The 23,539-nt window shown below is 41.5% G+C and overlaps 1 protein-coding gene across 2 annotated transcripts; it reads left to right on the top strand.

Moving 5' to 3' along the window:
- Positions 1-1,339: 1,339 nt before the first annotated feature.
- Positions 1,340-22,292, top strand: LOC110986217 (uncharacterized). Of its 2 annotated transcripts, none has more exons than XM_022247918.2 (11): positions 1,340-1,509; positions 5,871-5,971; positions 7,069-7,239; positions 8,125-8,297; positions 8,816-8,888; positions 10,615-10,753; positions 11,986-12,142; positions 12,881-12,990; positions 13,680-13,852; positions 15,520-15,636; positions 17,507-22,292. In XM_022247918.2, exons 1-11 carry the CDS (start codon positions 1,482-1,484, stop codon positions 18,152-18,154), a joined length of 1,890 nt encoding a protein of 629 aa, XP_022103610.2. In that variant the 5' UTR covers positions 1,340-1,481; the 3' UTR covers positions 18,155-22,292. The 2 variants fall into 2 exon arrangements, with proteins under 2 accessions (XP_022103610.2, XP_022103609.2); XM_022247917.2 differs by having other exon boundaries at positions 12,881-13,011.
- Positions 22,293-23,539: the final 1,247 nt, after the last annotated feature.

Raw genomic sequence — 23,539 nt, 5'->3', positions numbered from 1 at the left:
TTGGCTATAGCTATGTACATTTGCATGTACATGCATTAAACGCGGCTTTACTTAGCTCCTGGCCCAAAGTTTGAGTTTCTCGTCAGCTGGGTGCACAACTATTTTTTTCATTCACATGCACAGTGCATGCTTATGAAGTCAGGGTATCGTACGCGTAGGGCACACACACTGTTTTACGTCCAAATGGATTTATACCTATATGTTAGCTGCGAAATGATTTGAGTTATCAAATGCTATCGATATGACTATAAAATTATGTTGTACTATTTACGACACATATTACTGCCTCTCTCTAGCCTATTTCTGCCTCTCTCTCTCGCTCTCTCTAGCCTCATTCAAGGCGCCCTTTATAAACACCATGAAGCAAAGGGCGACAGCATACGACGCGTCACGTCGCTCGTCGTGCGTCGCGTCGTGCCTCAGAGGATATAATTGGCGACGCAACGTCGTGCGTTGTGTCGTGCTCTCTTACGTCCTTTCCTTGTTGCATTTTTTCTGCCTAAACGTCGCCCGTTGTGTCGCACCGTCCTGCATCGCGTCGTATGTCGTGTCGTGCGTTGCGTCGCCAATTACATCCTCTGAGGCACGACGCGACGCACGACGAGCGACGTGACACGTCGTATGCTGTCGCCCTTTGCTTCGTGGTGTTTATAAAGGGCGCCTTGAATGCGGCTAGAGAGAGCGAGAGAGAGAGAGAGGCAGAAATGTGTGTCGTAATAGTACACCATAGAAAGTAGTACACCATAGTAAGATACCTAATAGAGCCTGAGCCTGAGAGAAAAAGGTCATCTTTCTATTTAAAAAAAATAATTTCAGATGTAACCGCATTATTTACAAGCAATTTTGAAATAACTAAACCGTTTACAAAGAAGTACATGTAAAACTCCAAGCGAAAGCCATTATAATGCCAGCGAGGGCTTTTCATATGTAAAAAGTGATTTCTGACATTCTCCTTATTTCTAAGCAGTGTTTAACACCATAGTGATGGCATGTAAATATCGATTACGTGCTTTCAATTGATATAATCGTCAAATACATTATATATTGATCATGGTCCTTGATTGTTTTATTAAAAATTATATTGCCAGTGAAAACTAAAATGATATGATATAAACATTATTTGTATATTATTATTGATGACATCCTAAATGCTTTCTTTATCAAATGATTTGGTGCCAAACACTTTATTAAAAAAAAAGTGGGAGTATTACTAGTTTGCTACCATAAAGATAGTTCCCCCCCCCCCGGTTGAAAGTAGCAAAGTGTACGGGCGGGCGCGGGCTTGCGCCTTTTTTGCCTGTCTCTTCTTCGCCGATGAGGGTGCACTTCATCTCGGGGCGGAGATTATTTTGTACACGTTAGCAAGAAAGTGGTGACTCACATACCGTACCAGGGGTGGCGAATTTGCCTGGTCGCAAACACTTGAGATTCCGCATTGTTATGATTTTGAAATGACACAAAGACTTCTTGATTTGTAAGTGATGGCGGAAGAAACCCTTATTGAAGATGGTAAGTGGGTGTTCTTCTCAATCGTGTATCGAGTTGTTTAGTGTTCGGCGTTCACCGCACACTATTCCTAACTTAGGCCTACAAGCTACATGTCATGACATGTACTATTGGCTAGGCCCCTTGAATATCGTGTCTCGTGTGGGTAGCTAGACGCGTACTGTAGCCTAGGGTAGTCCACTAGTTCAAGCCCCATTGAAAACAATGTAAAATCAGCAGTGTCACGGCCCAGTAACATGCATACCAACATCCCTGAGATTTCTGAAACACAAATTGAATTATTGTCTGGCCCCTATCTTTCAATTTCTTTTCAATTTTTTGTGGTTTAACCAATTACACTTTTAATTATTCCCTTGAAACAAAAATTACCACCTGAAAATTTATTTTTCCGAAGTCTGATTGCAGTCATTTTTCAAGTGGCAACCCTCAACTTTCTCGGGCACTGAGGACCATTTTTCAATTGTAGTTTTAAGCCATTCTGCTCTCATATGAAAGCTCAAAGACCCAGGCATGCCAGGGAGTTGATCCTTGCAAGGATTTACACAATCTCACAATTTTGGGAGCCAAACAATCTCCTTTTTCAAGAGACACTGTGGGGGCACTTTTATTAATGCTAATGAGCTGGCAAGAAATTCTCACTTGAATTAGTGGACTGCACCCTGTAGTGTAGGAAGCTGCCATGGCTGATTAGTACATAGACCTAGGCCTACATGTACATGCACATTGTACGCCGTCTTTGGACGTCCATGGGATGCCATTAGGATGACTTTGGATGCAGGGGAAACTGTTGGCAATATGCAGCCAAGGCCAAATACTGGCCAGAGTCATGGGCCATGGCAGTAGGCGTAGCACATGTAGTAGTACATGTAGTTTTTTCACCTCTGTGACTCTGGGGTTCGATTCCTGGCTAGGCTTGGTACACGTACACTTGTCGGTTGAGTTTTCATTCTGTCATGTCTGTAGGTCTTTCCCTTTGAAAACTTTTCCCTAGTCCTATGTGTACTTCGAGAACACTGAGCTATGAGTGATCAGTAGAATGGAAGCAAATTGGACCAATCACAGTGTGGCGTTCATCTGTGAATGAGCGTAAAACAAGAAGGAAAAGATACGGTATTGCAGGAGCTGTGTTGCGATTAGTCAAACTGTAGCACGTGCTGCCGATTTTCTGTAGTGTGAATGGGCAAAGTGCCTAAGAATTTCACCATTTTAATGAGGATATAAAGTGAATAAATCTCCCCATCTGACATCTAACTTCACTACTCCCATAACTGTAAGGTTTGTACAAACGAACGAACGAACTACATGTATTTTCAAGATGCATTTTTTGCATTGGGGAGATGTAAATTATATGACAGGTTTGCCCTTACACAACGTATATATTAATAAACACTGCATGCTCAGTGCTTGTCCGAGAGCTTGTGAAAAAAGTCACAAGCTTACTTGGGTGGGACTCGAACCCACGACCTCCTGCTTACTAGCGCAGACGTCTAAACCACTCGACCACTTGAAAATAGTTGGCGGTATCCGCTGCTTTACCTGACTCGAACCAGCCAGCTGACCCCAGCAAGCTCGGTGGTCAAGTGGCTAAGACGTCTGCACTAGTAAGCAGGAGGTCGTGGGTTTGAGTCCCACCCAAGTAAGCTTGTGACTTTTTTCACAAGCTTTCGGACAAGCACTGAGCATACAGTGTTTATTAATATATACGTTGGGTAAGGGCAAAACCCGTCATATAAATTTACATACATGTACATTGTCTTATCTATTGTATTTTATTGCTTCAAAGAACAATAAGGTAATGTCCTTTTAAAAGCGACATCGCTGAATACTACAGTTTACTACTACATGTAAGTAGTACTTTGTAGTATTTAGGGCTGTTAGGATTAAGTACATGTACTATGATGATTTGTTTTGAATAGTGAAAATATTATTAGACCCATCTCCATATACATGTATGTGAAACACAAATTAAGGTAAACTTTGTTGTGTTTGGTCACGATGGTTATGTGCATGATGGCGGTTGTAGAGTGTAATTGCCCAATGCTGTCTGTTTATACAGGTACTGTATGTTTACATACGGGAAATCAATGATTTAGCAGATCATTTTGATGAAGTTTGACCAAGAGTTGTTGTTGGACCTTGTCGAACGCCTTACTGAAGTCTACAGTATTACAGTTAAGGCCAAAGAAAGTCTCTGATTTCTGGTCAGCGCGGGCGTCGCTAAAAAGTTTTATATAGCTGCCACACTTGCTTGATCGACTGGAATCCTGCTACTCCCTAATTTTAACATGTTGTAGATGGGGCGCAGTTGTCCCTTTAGGCCCCCATACCTTTGGTCAGGCATTCTTTTTCAAATGACTTCATTTCTGTTTTATACATTCACATCTTGAAACCAGACAAATGAGGTGGTCTTATGTCCTGTGTAAATCTACAAGCTGAAACAAAGTGAGGGCAAAGAAAAAAAAGCATCGCCTCACCACTTTTGGAGCCAGCCCCTGACCAGAAACCGGAGACATTTTGTTATTTTTTTTGGGGGGGAGCCTGGCGTGACCGCTTTGATCTAATGGTTCATCAGGGTCCTCAGTTGTCAGATTATAGAAACCTGTTGTGGCTCACATGATCTGCCCTTACAGCACCTGTGTCAGTTATCTTGTAGTACATGTACTCCATGAGTTTCCCAGTGACCAGTGAAAGTATGACATGTTGTATTATGTGTTGGAGTGTTCACATACTCCTGATGCAAGTCAGAAGGGATGGTACAAGAAGTTATGGAAGATGGGTCTGCCTCGTCACGACTCTTGAACAAAGTAACAATGTCTTCATGAAGCCAGTCTGATGGCATTGTACCAGTATCCGGCCATCCTTGATATACATGTACATGTGGGAGATGAAGTGGTTGATGTGCATCACTTCAAACTGTGAGGTGATTATACCATAAGGTCTAAAGGGCTTGCAATTGCATATTACATGTACGTGTATGTACATACAAAGCAGTTTTTCAACTCCATCTGTAGTTAACGTTACATGTAATGATGGAAAGTTCAGTAATTGTGGCAAGATCTGGGATGTGGTAGTCTGGTGGATGCCTTTGGTTGTAAAAACTTTTTAGCTCTATGCATGAGCTTTTTCGTTTGATGCTCTTGTGATGCCTTAAGTGCTATTATCACATGAGGGTTAGTAACGAAGTGATGGAAGTTTTTGCCGGAGACAATACAATAATCTTCTTACAAGTTTACATTTGGGAGTCTTTCCTAAGACTTAACAATATTGTTCAGGTTGAAGTTGGCCAGCAGCCAAACACATGCGTGTTCTGGAAGCCTACGGAGAGAGCTTTCTACATGTAAGCTCGGTCCATGTTGTCAGTCAGTGTTGGGGCTCCATAAAGGGCTCTGATATAAAAATTGGTTTGCCAGCTTTGATGTGACCACTACACCAGGTTATTTCATAGACGCTAACAAGACTTGGCTCAGCTCTTCAGCAGTAAGATCCACCTGTTTTACTGGTACGATCTTTGTGGACAGTACCTTACTAGTACATGTACGTTTCCCCAGAATTTATGTTGTTATTATGCCAGGATTTTGTTCCAATAACGGCATCAGGTTTTCTGGGTCTAAAACTGCTTGGAATGAAGGGAATTATGCTTGAATACTTTAACAGTCGATGTTTAGGAATCAAAAGTGTTCAATTTGGTAAATCTGACTTCTGCTGTTTGTATCTGTTAGGCCTACGTACAGTTTACTTATTCTGTGTGTGGGCTCTGTCCAAGATCAATACTTCTGCGCAGGTCCAAGTTTTCAAAATGCCATCAAGAAAAGGACAACGTTTCACAGTTCACACAAGATCACCCAAGTGATGGATACTGTTCATTGTACTGGTTAAATACTATTGAACTCATGCCGATACATACGCGTACATACATGTACAGGTACATGTACTCTGTGATACCATTGACAATGTTGTTTAGATCCTGTTCCCTCATCATTCCAGCGCACTACTAATCCATGACATTCCAGTGAGTGCAGATGCTTAAATGGATTAAATAATTCATTATTTGGCCTTGGATTTGATTCCATATCCCCAGATTTAGGTAGAGGTATCATGTAGTTTGTGTCACAATATCAAAAGGTTCCTTCCTGCGTAAGTTTTGCATGGCAGCCACCTTCCCGGTCAGTGGGTTTGTTCCATGGGGATACACATGAGTAGACCTTTTGTTCAAATCCCACGTTTGCCAAAGCACTGACCAGGACAATGGCTTGCATGCACAACCTCTGTAAATTCATTGTAATGCATTAAGGTGTTGAAATTTTGTTGTTGTTCGTGATAACCGCTTGTCTTTTCTTTTGGCACTTGGGTTTTGCATTCTGCAGATGTCAAGAAAAAAGCCCCTTTGCGGCCACCCAATCGGCGGCGTCATGAAGAGCAACTGGAACAACTCATGTCGAGAATACGCTCCCTCGAAGCTGAATTGGTAGGTGTAACATGCCATCATAAACATGCACATGTACATTCTCAAAGTGTAGCTGCAATGAAGTTTTCTTGGGCACTGTTTTTCTGCAACTTTACACTCTTCTTCAATGTACGTGTAGAAACCTCTTCTACGCTCCTGTTTGGTGATATGCATTGAAAAGTGCACTTGTTTAAATTCAAAATTATCCATTTTGGGAACAAATGAGGGTGCTGTTGCTGTGGTATCATCCAGGGAAGATATACATGTAGTTCAGGGCATAGGTTTTCTTGTGAACCCAGACTTCACTCACTGAAAACATTTCTTAAGAAGGGATCGATGCTTCCTTATTGTTATGCGTATAAACAATAAATATGCAAAAAAAAAAATCAAAAATGCAGGAGTTCTTTGTGTACAAACAATGTAACATTGAGGCTTTCTGTCTTCCTGTGATGACATCACAGTTTTGCTCATGAATATGGAAATACTCATTAGTGTGAAACCATAATGCAGTAAAAGACTCTGAAAGAGTTTAACAGATACATGTGGAAAATCAGGTTGGGACACAAGGGTGTATATTTGAAGGTTTGTATTAGAACAAATTGATTGTTTCATGTACAGTTGGAGCTGTATGTGGCACATCCATGCAAAAGAACCTTTATTTAATAGAACATGATTACATACATGAACCTTTGAAAAGACCTTGCTGAGTATTTTTCAAATTGTAGTTGAGACTTCCAAATAGTCGGTGGGATGACCAGAAAAAGTTCTGCCTGTACGTGTATGAGGGGCATAGGGAATACTTTTTGCTGTCACAAGTCTTGATAAATTTATCAAAATACAAAAATACTTCAAAATCTTTGTTTCCTGTTCATCAGTGTTTCGGAAACTTTCCAAGTACTTTCCCCATTTCAGTTTCTGTAAACCTTTAATTTAGGAGCTGGTTTTGGGTTAGATTATTATACATTGATATGTATTTGTGATGTTGCTTGTACATGTGTTCAGTGCCTAACGTCACAAAATGTAAATATTATGCAACATAACGCAGTCTGGTGTTGAATTGTAATAGGGTGTAAAGTGGAATGTTAGAGTAAACATGAATTTTAATTGGCAACTTTCAGAAATCTCTAGGGAGGCCTCAGCACGTGGATGGATTGTCGGAAGACTCCGACCAGAAAGATGTGCTGCTTTCGGAACAGAAGAGATTGAGGGAAGAGAAGGAGGCTAGCATATCCAAGAGGAAGTCGCTGGATGAAGACTTGAAGGCCATCAATGAACAGATCTCCAAGCAGGTACAGTACATATTTGTGTAAGAATGAGCACAGCAACGTACAGTCGCCCATCATCGTTTGAGACAAAATAGGGCAAACATTAATCATAGTATGCAGTATGGAAAATTCATATTGTTATAGTCAAGTGAATTTAAAGAACTCAGTGTAGCAGAAATTATTCAAATTGAACTCGCAAAATGTGTACCAGTATTTTTGCATGAGAAAGTACTTGTGCCACTTTCACTTCAGAAGTTCATAGCTATTTCAACAGCTTGTTTGGTAGATTTCAAGAGTCTTTTTATTTTTTTTACAAATACTGCAGCTGTACTTGCAGTTACAACTACAACTTTTATTTCCAACATATTTTTAATTTATGCCATTTCTGTGTGATTGCCATGTGTATGTGATTACACAGCACAAAAACAATGCATGTACTCTACATGTAGGTACACATGTACATGTACGCACATGTACATGTATATGCACAGGGAATAGGTGGAACAGTCTGACAAGGTCCTGTAGATTTCGCATCAGTGAAAGTTGACTGTAGTCATCTGGCTTGCCATCTTGGTTGACCAATGTGACTGTGGACAGGAGGTCTGGATGGGGTCTGTGCTTTGGATGTGATAAAGTTGACGAACATGTGTCTTGAAGATTGAGGATTCAAGAATTGATGAATATTTAATGCACAGTGCAAGAACTGAATTTGCACATGTACATTTACCGTAGGAAAATCATCTATTTGTTGAGGTTTTCGTCTAACCTCAACGACTTGTTCCATTAAGTAGTATCTAAATATTGTTCCCATGGTGAGACATGGTTTTAATTGAAACTAAAGAAGCACCAAGTTGCTGGGGTCATTGTTTCCGTCGTAATGATTGGAGTATGTGTGTGTGTTTTTTTCAGAATGATGCTCTTTCCAAAATTGACGCCGGACTTCAATTCAAGAGAGAGGCGGCAGTAGATGATGCAATTCATAAATTGGAGCATCAGCTTAAAACAAGGCATTTCAAACTCAGTGAAGAGAATCGCATTGTGAAAGAGATCGACAGCCTACGACGATCCAAGAAAAAAGTCATGTATGTTTGAAGTGATTTGTGGTATTCATGGTCCGATATATGCCTGCATTTGCAGTGTTTTTGTTGGTTTCTCCCAAAGTAAGCAGATAGGTGTTGGCAAGTTGACAGGTTTTCCTGCACCTTCCACAATGTTGGAACCACGGTGCAAACACAGCTGACACCAGCCACGTTAACTGTTTCTTTTGGCATCTGTGTTGCCATAAATTCAAACACAAAAAACTTGAGTTTTCGATGAACGTTTTATGAACTTAAAACGGTACCATAGTTTTCTATTCCTTTGTATTTACTAGATGTAGAAAGTGAGTTACATTGATACCGTATGAAGTTTTAATTACTGTTTAATTCCCTCAAACGATTTGGAGGGTGATTCTCAAATGGTGCCTGCCTTGCAGGCTTGCACGCGTCTCTCTTACATCAGCTTGGAAGTGGATTTATGTCTCAACTGCATACCTTTCATTTGGCACTGTGTGCGTCTGCCATTAACTGACGTGCCGGGTTTTTTTGGGTTTCCACCTCAGAGAATATCAACAGCAGAAACAGCAGATCGAAAGTCTACGAGCCAGAAAGAAGACTGTGAAAGATGAAAGAGACGTGAGTATAAACATACAAGCAGTCCTGTGAGTCAATGAGTTTCCAGCTAACAAGTTCACTGCCAGATAATTGAACTGGTGAAGAGGGAACGAAGTTAGAGAACAATGGACCTTTGATGGTAAATGCACAAAGGTGTAATAATTCAAGACTTCAAAACGCCCTGGTTTGTAAAAGTGTAAGGGGAAAGGTACTTCAAATATACTTGGTTGATTTTAGTACTTGGCTGGGTACTTTTCTGTGTTTTTATTAACTAAGTTTTCACGTAACAGTGATTACTTGAAGACATCCTTTTACTTTCTAAGCTTACCTTGGTGCATTTACTGTCCAATGCCCATCTTCTTCAGCTGTGGTCCCTCTTATACAGTTTCATGTTTGGCAGCAAACTTGCCACTCGAAAAGTACTCTACTACAACACTGCTTGAAAGTTACGGGAGACATTACAGTTTGTTATGCCATCAGTGAGCAGGTATAGAGTTCCGAAGTGAATACGTCACATGTACAATTAGTGTGTAAAAGGCATTAGCGCGAGAACCAGCGCGTGAACCAACACGCGCGCATACTCCATTCGTTTGCACTGCACTTTCTGGTTCACAGTGACGTCACACTTCGATACTCTATTGGCACGTGTGGTACCAGATCGCACACAAAGAGGACTTTATTGTTGGTAGCTTAGCTTTGGTTTACATTAGAAAGCGTAAGCTCTCTTTTATGGCATCCTGATTTAAAAATGTTGTGGTTCCTTTCTGATTTAATTTGTGTATGGTTCACTGAAGGCCTTTTAACACAAAAGTGACCTTGGTGGGTTATGACTCATTTTAGGCCGAGATATATATATATTACATCTGTATGTGCCCTTGTATTTTGGAATTTCAAGTTTATTTCATGTCGTTATAAGGGCATTTCCTATTAAAATAATACATTAAAATAATAAATTAAAGTGACAGCTAACAATGAGATCTTAATAGATTATCTGAAAACTTAAAGCAATTCAAAGTGAAGTGCTCCATCAGCAAGGTTGCCATGGAAAAGCCAATTTAGAAGCGCATTGCGGGAAACAGTTGACAGTTATTTCCTTTGCACAAGGCTTAGACAGTTCAACGTGCAATTTTAATGGGACATTTTGCCTGCGAACAATAATGAGCCTAATTACAAAGTTGCAGATGTTTTTTTGATACCATACATGCACTGTGAAGACAGGATAATTATCTGTAGAATTGACTCTTAGTTGAAAGTAGCTGCCCAGGGGGGTGCAATGTATCGTAAATTAAGCTTATCATTAGTATTCACAGTGCAGAGATGTTTTTATTAAATGGTATGGTCTCATGATGGAATGGTCCAGGATGAGTGAATGTTATTCCAGAGGAGGAATGCGTCACAGTTGACAGGTGTTAAAATCATCTTAATATTGAAATGAATTTCAGAGATATGTAATACAAAACTGCTGCGAACTGCTTGCTGACTACAGTGACCTAAAATACAAATCACAAAATATGGAGGGCCTGACGGTTGGATCCTAGCAGAACCTTTCTCAAAGGAAAAAAAATTTAAATGAAATAACCATTGATTTGTCGTAAGTGTGTACAGTCGACTCTCAGTAATACACATTGGTGTTTGTTGCTATTCCTATGGAATGTAAGTGTTCATTTCTACAGAGTCTGTGCGTCGGCTTCACAGTACACTGAATGTATTTGTTGAATTCTTGACCTTTATGTTGTGTTCTCTGTAGAAATATTTCCGCCTTGTGTCGTCACTGAAAACTAAAGAGGATGAAGTCAAGCAGCATCTGAAGACGAACAAGAGCAAGATTGACGAAGCCTGGAACAGATACCGAGAGGCAGGCCCTAAGAGAGAGGCTCTCAAGAAAGGTCAGTTACCGAGGGCGCCATCCTACACGGACGGGGTCAAGGTGCCGCTTTGACTGGGAAAAAGGTTCAAGTTAAAAGTTAAAAGCTTGTTGTTTGGAACTGTTGCCTAGGTGTGCTTTATACATGTCCAGTTGTTACTAGTCCATGTAACTGATTCAGCCGAGCTGACTGATTCAGCCCTGCCTCTCTTGCTTACTTTTTTATGTCTCTGGTGCATAGATTTATTCGTACAAAGGCTTAACCCTGACTCCCTGGAGTGGTTTACTGGGAACCTTCCTCATCCTTGAGAACTCTGTTTATTTGTGGTACATGTATGCCTCATCCCGCATAAAACAGTCTGTTTACCAGTGCGGTATTTATCCTAACAGATTCCAACTCTTCATTTGGGATTTGTGCCCTGCTCAACGTATATTGTAACCCAGTATGCTCTGTGTTTCCTCTGAAAGCTTGTGAAAAAAAACCCCACAAGCATTCTCGTTTGGGACTTGAACCCACGACTTCCTGCTTACTAGTGCAGACGTCTTAACCACTCGACCACCGAGCTTGCCAGTGTCGGCTGGCTGGTGCAAGTCAGATATAGCAGTGGGTACCACAAACAACAAATCCATCCTTAGAAATAGATTCCAACACGCTCTGGTGTTGGAGTTTGGCTGGTTTGGGATCGTAAGGGCTGAGCTTAAAGCAACTTTTTATCATGCAGCTGGACTCAAAAATAGATTCCTGAGCTGCTTTCTTCGATTTCTTTCTAAGATGGAATGTCAGTCATTATCATGGTGTGAACGAAGAGTTATCTGCCTCGCATGCCAAGTTTAAAAAAAAATGCACAGTGCATTATAAGAACTCTCTTGAAAATTGATTTCTGATGCTTTAACTTTTAAGTTTGTCTTTTGGGGGATTCTAGGTACCAGTCTAAATAGAGTCATGCAAAATGATCCTTAGTTCAATATACATTTACTGACAATTGTTGAACAGTGAATAAGCCTCAAAGTAACTCTGCTAACCACATCTTAGAAAGCCAGTTCGTCATGACAAAATCACATTGCCCTTGATTGGTCATGCCTGACGCAAACATCATCTGCTTTCATCAAATAAACAAGGAAAAGGTGAGCTTTTACAGTCTTAGCTTATTGAAATTGCACTGATAAAGGAAGAGAAGCACTGGAAAGGGGGGACACATATTTCCCATGATTTTTTTGATAAATGATTTTTGATGTGACTTTTCTTTCATCTAGAAATTGACGAGCTGTATGAGCGCCGCCGCCAGCTGACCGCCGAGTTCAGACAGCAAAACAGCAAGTATCACATCCAACAGAAACAGCAGCGAGCAGACAGCTTCAGACGGAAGGAGGAAGAGAAGAGAGCACTAGAAGAAGCACGAAAGAAGGAGTGGTAAGGAAAAGATGGCCCACTTTGGAACCTACTGGCATTAATCTTGATGATTCAGAGGTTATCCAAAGGGGATGAGGAGGGTGACAAGTTCCCCCCCCCCCGATACATGTTGATTTAGTTCAGCATTTTTTTAGACGCAGTATTATCACCTGATCTAGGGGGAGGGTTCTTCTTCGGGTGAAGAAATTGAGTCTTTTGGGGGAAAAACCGAAGACCTGCATATGTCACTGTGATGATATAGTCTTGGCCCAGGATCAGGGATCAACCGATGATCGGATCAGACATCGGATCGGGCCGATGTTTGCCAACATCGGCAAAACATCATATCGGCAAAATTTAACCTTCCTTGCCGATATGAGTGCCCATGTTAAATTGAAGAAAGGAACCAACTCTGCACTCCGTTTTGGCAAACGCCAATCTCATACTTTTATTTGAGCATGAATGAAACTGTGGCTTTTTCATTCGCTTGGAAAAGATTGACTTGCATCACACAAAAATGTAATGAAAAGTCGTTTTAATTGGTGAAATTAAGATCGGTGTCAGTTTGTGAAAACGAAAATACATGGAGTGCGCGACAAAAGTGTCACACTGCACTGGGTGCCAGTTCGTGAAAACGAAAATACCTTGGTTCTCTAATCTGTGCATAAATTGCATCACCTCGCGTGCATAGTTCGTGTGTCTCTGACGATTTGTATTTGTTTATTTGACTTATTTCCTCACTTTCATCTAATACTACAGGCAGGACTATGAGGCATCCCGTCAACCCTATGAAGATGAAAGGCAGTTATGTGCTGCCCTGATTAAATATCTACAGCGTTATCTGACCCCAGATCAAGAGCTTCCCCTAGGTGCGTCGGCTCTATCACCAGGTTAGATTAATGAGTACAAGACAGACTGTGTCGGCATATATCTGAGATGTAGCCCTGAACTGGGCTGATGTGGACCACTTCAATTCTTGAAGTTGTTTTTTTGTGACAGGTTGAGTTAGTACTTGAAACTGATCCTAATTCTCCCCCCCCCCTTGTTGGCTATTGTTCCTTTGAGTCGTATCGTCAGTGCTAAATATATTTCTGCTATTTAAAGCAAATTTGCAGTGTTCAGTAAAAGTGTGGAAAATTTTGGAGCCAAGGGGGATGTTTGGCACAGCAGCGTTATACGTAGCTATACATTTAAATGTGAACACATACATGTATGTGCATGCTTCTATTTTCAGCCTCATTTGCAGATTGTCACTTACATACTAGGACAATCTTGAATTCTGAAATGGTAAAAATCAGTGAATGCATTCTCGGAAACGAGAGAGACAGAATCAGTGGGTGAGATGTTATGCATTAAAATGTCAGTTACCGATTATGTGCATCATATGTATCGAGTGACAAACAGTGCAAACCTACTTTGGGTCAGGTTCTTGGATATTCCAGGAGTAGTGTATTTGACTTTGCCAACTGAATTACTGAAGACTGTAAGGGGCTGTGTGTGGCTGCTCTCAATGGTTCCACATGGCTTCATTTGCATTTGTAACCACTTTTATTGACAGTGCAATCTCCTACTGTATCCGTTTCCTCTGCAATCTGTGGGAGAGATGAGGAGTCAGTGGTAAACTATGTCATCCTGAAGAAAAAGACCAACGACAATGATGCTTTCCTCCCAACAACCTCAGCCAAGAAGAAACGAGCCATCAGGAAACACAACCGCAAGTCATCCTACCCGGTAGGTGGCATTCCGTCCACTGAGGTCGTAGATGTGCACAGACCCTGTAGGTTTAACCAGGCATGCAACTTTGCCACACAAAAATAATATCCGCGTTTTGGGCTTGTTTCTGTTCGCGCGGTGGCGCTGGCCGCGCCAGCGAGTGCGCACGGAGTTCCACTTTTCGGAACACATTAATGAGCACAAATACCTCATCTGGCCCCTTGTTTTGTGCACGCGTAAAATGCACTAAAAAATGCAGGACACAGACTCAGCACGGTACGTGCAAGTGCCCTCTGTTGACGACAAGCCAATAGTCCGCTGCCGCATTTTTTCCTGACGTTAATGAAAACGTCGTTATATGGATACTATACCATTAGTAGCGACCGGCTGCAAACGTTGAAAAAATGCTGTTGTCAACGTGCATTGTGATCGTCGATCACCCATGCGTCAAAACTCAAAATGACTTCCAAAAGGAAGGATATCATTGAACGTGATGGACAGGATATCAAAACCATTGATAATGGCATAAAAAATGCTTGGAAGTGGGACTGGTTGGAAAAAGCAGTTGATGGTGTTCCTCTGGCTGAAGCTGTCTGAAAACTAGATCGGCCAGGCATGCCATATTGCTTGGTATGCAAAAAGGAAATGAATTGCGGCAGAGGTGGACTCGTAACGCTGACCGATCAGATGGTGAAAACATCCAAAAGAAAGACCCATTAGACAGGTGGGAATATCAATTTTATGTCACAGGTTTATTTCATAGAATGTACCTCTCATAATAAAAAGATCAAAAAGAATCACAAATAAGAAGCATTTTGTGTATTTTTAATATAAAGTATGCCATAAAAAGCTTTATATCTTTCACTCAAATTTCACTTCAACTGGGGCCAAAAACTGCATAGAATGCACCACGGAGTATGTAAAATTCAAAATTTTCTGGGGCTCCTAAGGCGGGCCCAGACCCCACGCCGAATTAGCTGTATGCTGCGCGCATGCAGTTTTGTATGCAAGAATATTTTCCTCTTTTTTTCAAATTGAAGAGTTCAACCCCAACGCCCTAGGCTTTTGCATTAGGTTATGGTTAAAGCATTGATGTTGTTGCTAGGCCTACATGGCCCTGGGGCCTTTCAAACAATACAGCAGGGCGTTACCATCTGCTGAGCTTTGACTTCAAGAATGGAGCTCTTCATTTTTCTCGTTCAGTTTTTTTATCTCCTGCACTTATTGCCAGTCGGTGCACATGTCACCATTTTCAAACATGAAAGAATTCACTACTGGGTTGTGTCTTATGCTTGCTTCTGAAATTTCCTAGAAGCATACATACAGGTTTGTAAATACATTTGCTGGTTATATCCACAAGCCAGTGGTGAGCTGGCTTCACGGTATTACACCTCTGGCTGAGTGCAGCTCTGGTAAGATAGGGTTAGTATTGTCAGTGTTAAGAAAATGTCTGGCAGGTGTTTTCCGTCTGAAACAGGCTTGTAGAAGAAGAATCAAGAACCTGCAGTGTGAAGTGCATAGGGCGATGCCTGCATGTTTTCCTCACGGAATATTAGTCTGAGCTGATATTGGTCTCCCAGTGTAATGCATGTTCATTGGATTTTATCACCGAGGGGACAACCAGGGAAGGTGGACTGGCCTCTTCATTCATGTGACGCAATGCTCTTTTTGTTCATGTTTTCCAGAGTAAACCAATAAGTCATACACCATCGACCTTCAGCCAATTTGAGACCTTGGGTCTCCGTGCTCCGTCCTACATGTCTGAAGTATCTGATGCCATTGACCAGCTGATTGCTAAGAAGGTGAGTCCTTGTATACGTCTCTGTATTCTCTCCTTGGGATTCGTTGGAGCGTCATACTTGTAGTTATAAATTTGTGCATACAAGCAGTTATTACCAAAATCTTTGTGCTTAGATTTCTGTTACGCAGTAATTGTTTGCTTTGACATGATTCCTGGTGTATTTTTGCCAAATGAGGTAAATTCAAGCCTGACGTAAATGTGGTTTTAATCTGGAAGAATTTTGGGAATGGTGTGCATTATTTTAATGCTCTAATACCGTCACACATACTCTCAGGTCATTTAGGCATAGATCGCTTCTTCCATCACCATAGCAACGTAGTCCACTGACTGCATAAAGTACCGAAGCGTGACATTATTCGAACCAGGAAGTGTAGTGTATTTGAATGGAATATGCACACGTGTTGGTTCACGTGCTAATGCCTTTTCTGCCTAATTGTGTGTATGGCATATTCATCTCAGTACACTACACAGTACTTGTCAATTTGCCTGGCGCTTGAAAATGTTTTGCTGAAGGTAAATGACACGTCTGAGCTCATAGTGAGTAATCCAGCTTGAGTGTTATGGTTTTTCCCTGGGGAAGAGTTTGCAATTCATTCATGATACATGTACATGTACACAGGTGGGTCAACTTCAAGCTCCTAGGCCTTTCTGCCTTGGTGAATCCTCAGTCCTTCGAGATCCTCAAACTGCCCCCATGAATAAAATCGGGTGCAGCCCCAACCCTCCAAAATCCTCTGTTATTTCTTGACAGCTACTGCCTCAAATTTCCAAAATCCCCCGACAATTCCCAATCATTTAGGTTGAGGCAGTGCAAATGATATCCTGCAGCAGGTTGGATGATGTCACGTACAGCCTTGTGACGTCATGCACGGCTGAGCATATTAAAAGATAACAAGGTCTGAACAGAATGTTTAGTTCATGGGGATGTTTTGGCTTGGATCCTTTGTGACCATTGATGCATGATGAGGGATGCTGGGAGTTTCAGTGGAGCATGTCAGTTTCCTGTTCAAACTCGGAGGATGGGATTGGGACTGCTGTCATGCGCTATGGATATGGGAGGCTCATTGGTTTGTTGGTACTGTAGAAGTGACATGTGACTGATATGAAAACTGGCACCTGTGGGGACTATGTTGAGTTCACTGATCTCGGTACCTTCTCAGATATGGCATGGGTACCAGCGGTTGTTTGTGACAGTAAGCATGGCTCCTCTTCTGCCCTGTGTTCTCCTTGGATGTCGTTAAATCACATGATCAAGAAAGATACGATGATGAAGTACAGTACAGATGCCAGCTAAACTTATCAGTGCTGTCATTTGTAAACAGATTGTATTCACAAAAGACGCAAGGGATCCATCACCAATTTAATGAAGACTTTTCAGAACAGTAGGGAATTTCTTTGTATCAATGCAACTGTAGTGTAGGAAGCCATGCATGAATAACATAACCTGCTGTTAGAAGGTTTAGGCTGTTGGTTAATGTTGGTAGAGATGTATTCAGGATGACTTCAAGCATGTAGGGAGGGATACTTTTCCTTGTTTTGAAGACTAACTTGTGGGGTCTAGTGTCCATATAGCTGCGCTTTGTTTCTTGTATCCCATAAGGAACCACAGGTAAACCATATCCCATAGGGAACCGTGGGTAAGCCTTACCCCATAGTTAACCATAGGTAAGCCATATCCCATAGGGAACTATAGGTAAGCCATATCCCATAGGGAACCATAGGTAAGCACACACACTGTCGTGTTTTATCATACACGTACCTTTGAGTACAAAATATTGCATTGACTTTTATTTCCTACAACGCTCCGAGTAGGGACATGTAGCGAGGAATGTTGTGAATACTGTCTGACATGATAGTGGTTTCCATTTCAGGAGGAGTATGAGAATGCATGTAAAGGAGCCAGTTCTGCTAGTCAGAGAGCACTGGGAGCAGCTGCTGGCCAAGAGACCAGTACCACATCAACCTTCTCATCAAGTGCCTTGGCCCATCAACCTGTGATGTCTAACATCCATGTGGATTCGCTTGGCTCTAACGAGGCCTATGGCGGCAGCCGTCATTTCAACTTGATGAAGCTAGCCAGCAAGCTCCCACGCATAGACGTTCAGAGTGCTCAGGACCACACCAGGCAGCAGCAAGCAAACAGTACCCCTACCCCTGGGGTGGAGTCAGCGCCGGAAACGCCCAACAGCGAGGGCAGCGCACCGAGGGAAGCCGACGGGGACTTGGAATCTGTCGACTCAGGGATAGGGATACAGAGGTCCAAAGGATTCACTTCGGCCCTCCCACCTACCCGCATCAAGCAAGATGACAAATACATAGACACCCGTGCAAAGATATATACATCTCCAGATCGTAATGATCAAGAGCCTGTATCCCAGGTGCCCTCAACTACCCATAATGCATTGCCACAGTCACATGATCCCACAGAGGAGTATATAGAGGAAGGTATTGCCAGTATTCTTGAGAAGAAGCAGGCACCGTTTAGTCACAGCAGTGATTTAATGGTGCAGGAAACATGATGATGCAGTGTTTTAATGCAGGTATGTTTGTATATAATGACGCACAGGCCGAAAGCATGTCAGGCTGACCTTTGACCTTGCCTGTACATCACCCTCACATTGTCATGATTGACAAGTGTTACCCTGTGGCAAGACAAAAATTCAAAACTGGGCTGGGAAATTTCCACATCACATTGATGTGGCACCTGTGGCCTTCGATCATATGGTTGGGGGTTCGAATCCAGCAGCTAGTAACGTGTAGTGACCTTTAGCAATTCACTTTTCCCCTACTTACCTCCTTCCACCAAGGTGCACAAATGGATATCTGTCGTGAGGGTAGAGACCTCACATGTGCTGGACCTGGGCTGTCAAATGGTCTGGCCTGATGAAGCTGCTGATTATCGTAAAGCACGCTAAGATTGAAAGTACAATTGAAAGCGCAATATAGAGATTACAATGATGACTGCAGTTGTTGACCATGTTCACAGCTGAACACTTGCACTAAAAGAGCGATTGCAGTTGAGCGCTAGGATTTTTACATCGGTAACTGAGTGTTTTGGATGGAAATAGCAACATCGTCAGTGGTGTTTGCTGGAGAGCACCTGCATGATTGGCAAGTAGGATAAAAGTGAGAGAGTCAGTGTTAGTTTTTAGCTGAGGTGTGGTTCGCAGTGCAAAGTTTTAAATGACTTCACATAAAAGATTCTGTATGAATTGTAAGTGCCTGAGGCAGTGTAACCCTTGTGATTGGATTCCAGTCTGTAATGCAGAGACTGGGTCGGCAATAAGAGTTGCAAATTAATTGTGGCCAGATATATTTATATCACTTATCCGTGAGACAGAGGGTTGCATCTAGTATTCGTGTAAAATAGCCTGATTGTCCATGCCTGTGTCAAGCACCATCGAAAAGCAAAAATCAGTTATGCTGGGAAAAACCAGGTTGAGGAGACCTGTATTTTTTGTAATATATTCTCGAAAGTGTACTTTTGAGAGCAGTATCTTACAAAGTGGATAATGTTTAGCGTGTGAGTTATTCAAGGAGTACACGTGTGGAATGTTCAAGATGCAGGCGTGCATCGCATACAGAAAACTTAACCAATGCAAGTAAGAACTTGAAAATAACAAGGGTTTATTAATCAGATTTTTTTGGGGCCACGCTCCATTGTGCTTCAGCAGTTGTTGAAGCAGGGGTATAGCAAAGGCATGTTCTCTTTTTTTTGGGGGGGGGGGCATTTGCCGACTTGTTAACCGACCTCGTGTGGTGTAAAGGGAAATCTGTGGTACACTACATTTCATGCTGCAGGGGAAATGCCAACGGCCAACAATTTTGGATTCATTTGCTGACCAAAGCTCTGTTTGCGGACTGGAATTATTTTATGGGAGGGGGGATGCTGCACCTCCCCAAACCCCCGGTTGCTACACCCCTGGCGCTGAGTGGTTTCCCCTTCGTTAGATTTGTTTTTGGAGACAATGCTGTTGTCTTGACAGCATGACAGTTGAATTTGAAGTACTTAGCCAACAGCCAGCATGATATGTTTTCCTCTGGGTATCTTTTGCGTGGATTGGAGGTGTAAGAAAGACCGACATGTCATTTTCTATCAGACCTCCTTTGGGCATCGCCGTAGACCATCAATACATGCACATTGAGCAACCAGTTAACAATGCCACAATTTTTTCATGCATTGTATACTCTCACATTCATCTTTATCCCGTCTAGGTCAACTCGCGCCTCCAGTATTACTTGTACTTGCAGGTCAAAAGACTGTTAGAAATTTTTTCTAAATTACCATTGGATTTGTGAAATACAAGCAGTTGTAAAATATGCACTTTTAAAATAGTTTGATTTTATTTTTTAGGTGCACAAACAAGTGTGTTCACGAGGACTTTGGACCTCACAATGCAAATTTTATCAGCAGATTGTACTGTGGAAGGATCTGTGTTGAGATTTCACAAAAATCTAGAGAGAAATATATATTCTCTGGTAACAATTTTATTGAATTCATAATATCAATTTGCACTGAAAATGTATGTGATTGGAAACGTACATGATACATGTAGTTGCCTGACTGTTCTTACAGTTGGAAAACAAGTAAACATGAGCTACGTGTTAAGGGTGTTTAACAAAAGTGAGAAGATTCTACCTGAGTACGCATTACTACAATGCATGAATTTGAATACCGCACAGATGCAAGGATCATTTCATTGACCATTTTTTCCTGGGTGTGTGCACTCATTAAACTATAGTCCCAAAATGCTGCTTATTTGTACTCTAATAGTGCTACTGGGTAAGGGAAAGGAGTGTGTTGGTTTCAGATAAACCAATTGCCTTGTTTCTATGGAACGTTTTCGAAAAAGTCATCACTCAAGAGGTTATACTTGCAAACACTTTTCACAAGTTTAAAACAGATGAGTCCCTTGTTAATTTGAACCTCCTTTGAAAATGTAAGTAGCTGTAGCTAGGCTGTGTTATGTATTTGGCTACAGTGGATTAAAGATCATAATGGTATTGGTGGATTAAAGATCATAATGGTATTGGTAATGGTTTTTGCCTTCAGGAATTGGCAAAGCCACATCTATCCCAAATGCACAAGCCAGTTTACTCTCTTGTTACATAGTACATAATGATGGATAGAGTAGGCGTAGTTTTTGGATAGGTGCAATTTTCAAATGCGTACTGGGTTGAGAGATTTCGCGCATTGTGATTGGCCAGCGCGTTGCAAACTCTTGGAGGCGCAGTTTTGCGAATCGCCGGTATTAAGGCTTTATGTGGCAGCTTTCCCATTATACAGCCGGGAAATGATTGGCTCACAACCACGCAGAAAGAGCAGGGGGATTCTCTTGGGAATAAAAGGTGTTTTTACTCAATTTGGGGGGTTTGTAGGGTTTACTGTTACTTGATCATCTAATTTTATTGTAAAACCAGTAAGGTTCTCCACCAGTACCCACTGTTTAAAATTGCTGATCCATTTTTGGTACAGTGTCAGCTGGGGGAGGAGAAGTCAACAAAAGCATTCTAAGAAACAAGGAGATTCCAAGAACTCTGCTGCTGAGATGTATGGGAATTTGCCTGGTTGTTGGTCATGTCAGCAAGTGTTAGGCTGCAGGTGTTTTTATTTCCTGAGTTTATCTGTTTGAGATCGCTTGGCATGCAGTGCATTCTAGCTTATTGTTATAGGCTAGATCCTATTGCACGAAGATGTTGAAATCTGGAGACTGCCAACATAGGCCTGGATGGCTCTGATGATCATAGTAATGTTTGTAATGCTGCTGAAATTTACCTTTTGTTCATAGATTTCCCTCAGATTTGCCCCTGTTTCCTATTTCTCCCAAAACACCAACTTTTCCCCAATAGGTTTTTTTAGCAATTTCTGGAGATCAGGTCCTCAAAACCACAAAAGGTGTGGTCCAGGAACACGCCAGGGAAATTCTGTAACACAAAGTCATGTTTGTGAAAAAAAATCATGGTGTGGAAGTAAACTTCTTGTGAAATTGTTTTTATGTGGGATCATATGTTTGTAATGACAGAAGGGACTGTGAGGAAAGAAGTAGTTCAAACTCACAATCTGTAAGGAAAAGTGTAGAGCATACACTTCACAAACTGTGGTGTTAGTTTAACACCCTGAGTGTTGTCAAAGGAATGCCCCACACTGGATGTTGTCCTCTGATAAAACCGAAAGTGCTAAACTATCACCAATTCAACACCACAGTTTCTGTTGTGTACTCATTTTACTCATGTTTTTCCTTTAGACGAAGGGTTTCACATGTGAAGTGGTCTGCCTGGGGATTCTTTGATCACTGTAAGAAACAGTTTATCGGTTGTCACGGATTCTTAAATGAATGTATTCAAAGTAATGTTCATACATTATACCGTGTACATGTTCATGTAAATGTAAAATGCAATATAGTCGGATGTTTCTTGTAATTTCTGCAGAAGTCAGTGTACATGTAGCTTGTGAGTGGAATTTGGATTGGTATAAGGACCAATCGTTATTTATTAACGAGAAATACTATGTGTTGATATATGATACTTTCTTGAGTAATTTATACCAGTGTTATTCCTGTACAGCCAGCAATAATGCTGTTTTAGAACAACCTGCAGCATTTTTAACCCGATGTTTCATTTAAATATTAAAATGTTTTACAGGAAAAATGAAAAAAATATGCGAAAAGAGTGTAAGACTAATTTTTTTCAATCGTATTATCTTGAATACTGTTTAATATGCACGCAGTCATCTGTCATGTCTTAGGGCGGGAATATCTTCCCACTGTAGCCGGGTATGAGCCTTGAGCTGTACCAAGAGAAGGCAGAAGTTTCTTGGCAACGGAGGCTCCTTTGGTCCGAACCAAAGATCGTCTAGCGCCGCTTCTTGGTACAAACTGAATTTCACTGGTTCAAAGTAATGCTCATACATTAAGAAATGCACGCGTTACGGTGCAGTCACATCGCTACCAACAAAATGAACACTCCGACCAACATGGCTTTTTTCAACTAATGAGGGGGGTGCTTCTACTCGAAGCGGATGGCGGTCATGACTGGGCCGGTCTGTATGGTGCTGAGCGACGATACCACAGAAGCTTGGGTTGTGACGACGCGACCACTTGATCGATTTCCCCATCAACGTTACCTCAATTTAGTTACGATTTAATCCGCCTTCCAATGAACATTGAACTCGTTAGGAATGATGTTTATCCGTATGACCTCAAGCACCCACGAGCAAAGTAAACCTATTTTATCTTTTACGCTGATGATTATTTCCCATTGGAACAATGTACCCTCTGCACACCATAAACAGGGCGAATCTTCTGAAATCACTTCTAACGTTCACTGAATAAGTGACTCGCTCAGTTACAATAACGAGCAGAAATTTGGGGGTTGAATCAACTTTGATGGTCTGTTTGACGTCCCTCCTGCGTCGTGCTGCAGTGTCTTGCCTTCGCTCTCTACGTTGCAAATCACCATGTTTTAAAAAATGTCAATCCCGACAATTAAAATCGGCTCTTGCAAGCTGATCATAACTATAACTTAAAGGTCAAATGCAGCCCAGAATGAAAGTCCAAAATTGGATAAGGATAATAAAATTTAAGGAGAAACTAGCTCGCCTCGGCTAGCTTAGGACCCACGCCTGTACCTCTTTAATAAAGCTACCTCCCGCATTTGAACCTTTGCACATCTCTTTTGAAAACATGCGGAAGGGTCCAAATTGTTTCCAAGAGACCTGATCAATAGTTTTCCTTGGCTAGCCGAGCTCAGTTCATCTTTGTTAACTGCACAATAGTAACAATTAATATGCTGTTCCCTTAATATGTAGTAATTTGGCTTCAGGAAATTTTATAAAATGTAAGATGCACTTTGCTCTGAGGACTCGCCGATCTCCTCGATGTTTTCATTCCTTTTTTTTTTTGGTG

This window comes from Acanthaster planci, linkage group LG02, assembly GCF_054643075.1.
Source record: "Acanthaster planci isolate LZ-2023a linkage group LG02, COTS_SCS, whole genome shotgun sequence".
NCBI lineage: Eukaryota > Metazoa > Echinodermata > Asteroidea > Valvatida > Acanthasteridae > Acanthaster > Acanthaster planci.
The sequence above is the reverse complement of the archived record's forward strand: the minus strand, read 5'-3'. Positions and strand labels throughout refer to the sequence as shown.

Bases quoted from the DNA above. Each gene is read 5' to 3' on its own strand.
- LOC110986217 (XM_022247917.2), top strand. From the start codon at position 1,482: ATGGCGGAAGAAACCCTTATTGAAGATG. The intron at 12,143-12,880 runs GTAAGGAAAAGA...CTAATACTACAG, and splicing joins GAAGCACGAAAGAAGGAGTG to GCAGGACTATGAGGCATCCC. The intron at 13,012-13,679 runs GTTAGATTAATG...TTTTATTGACAG, and splicing joins TGCGTCGGCTCTATCACCAG to TGCAATCTCCTACTGTATCC.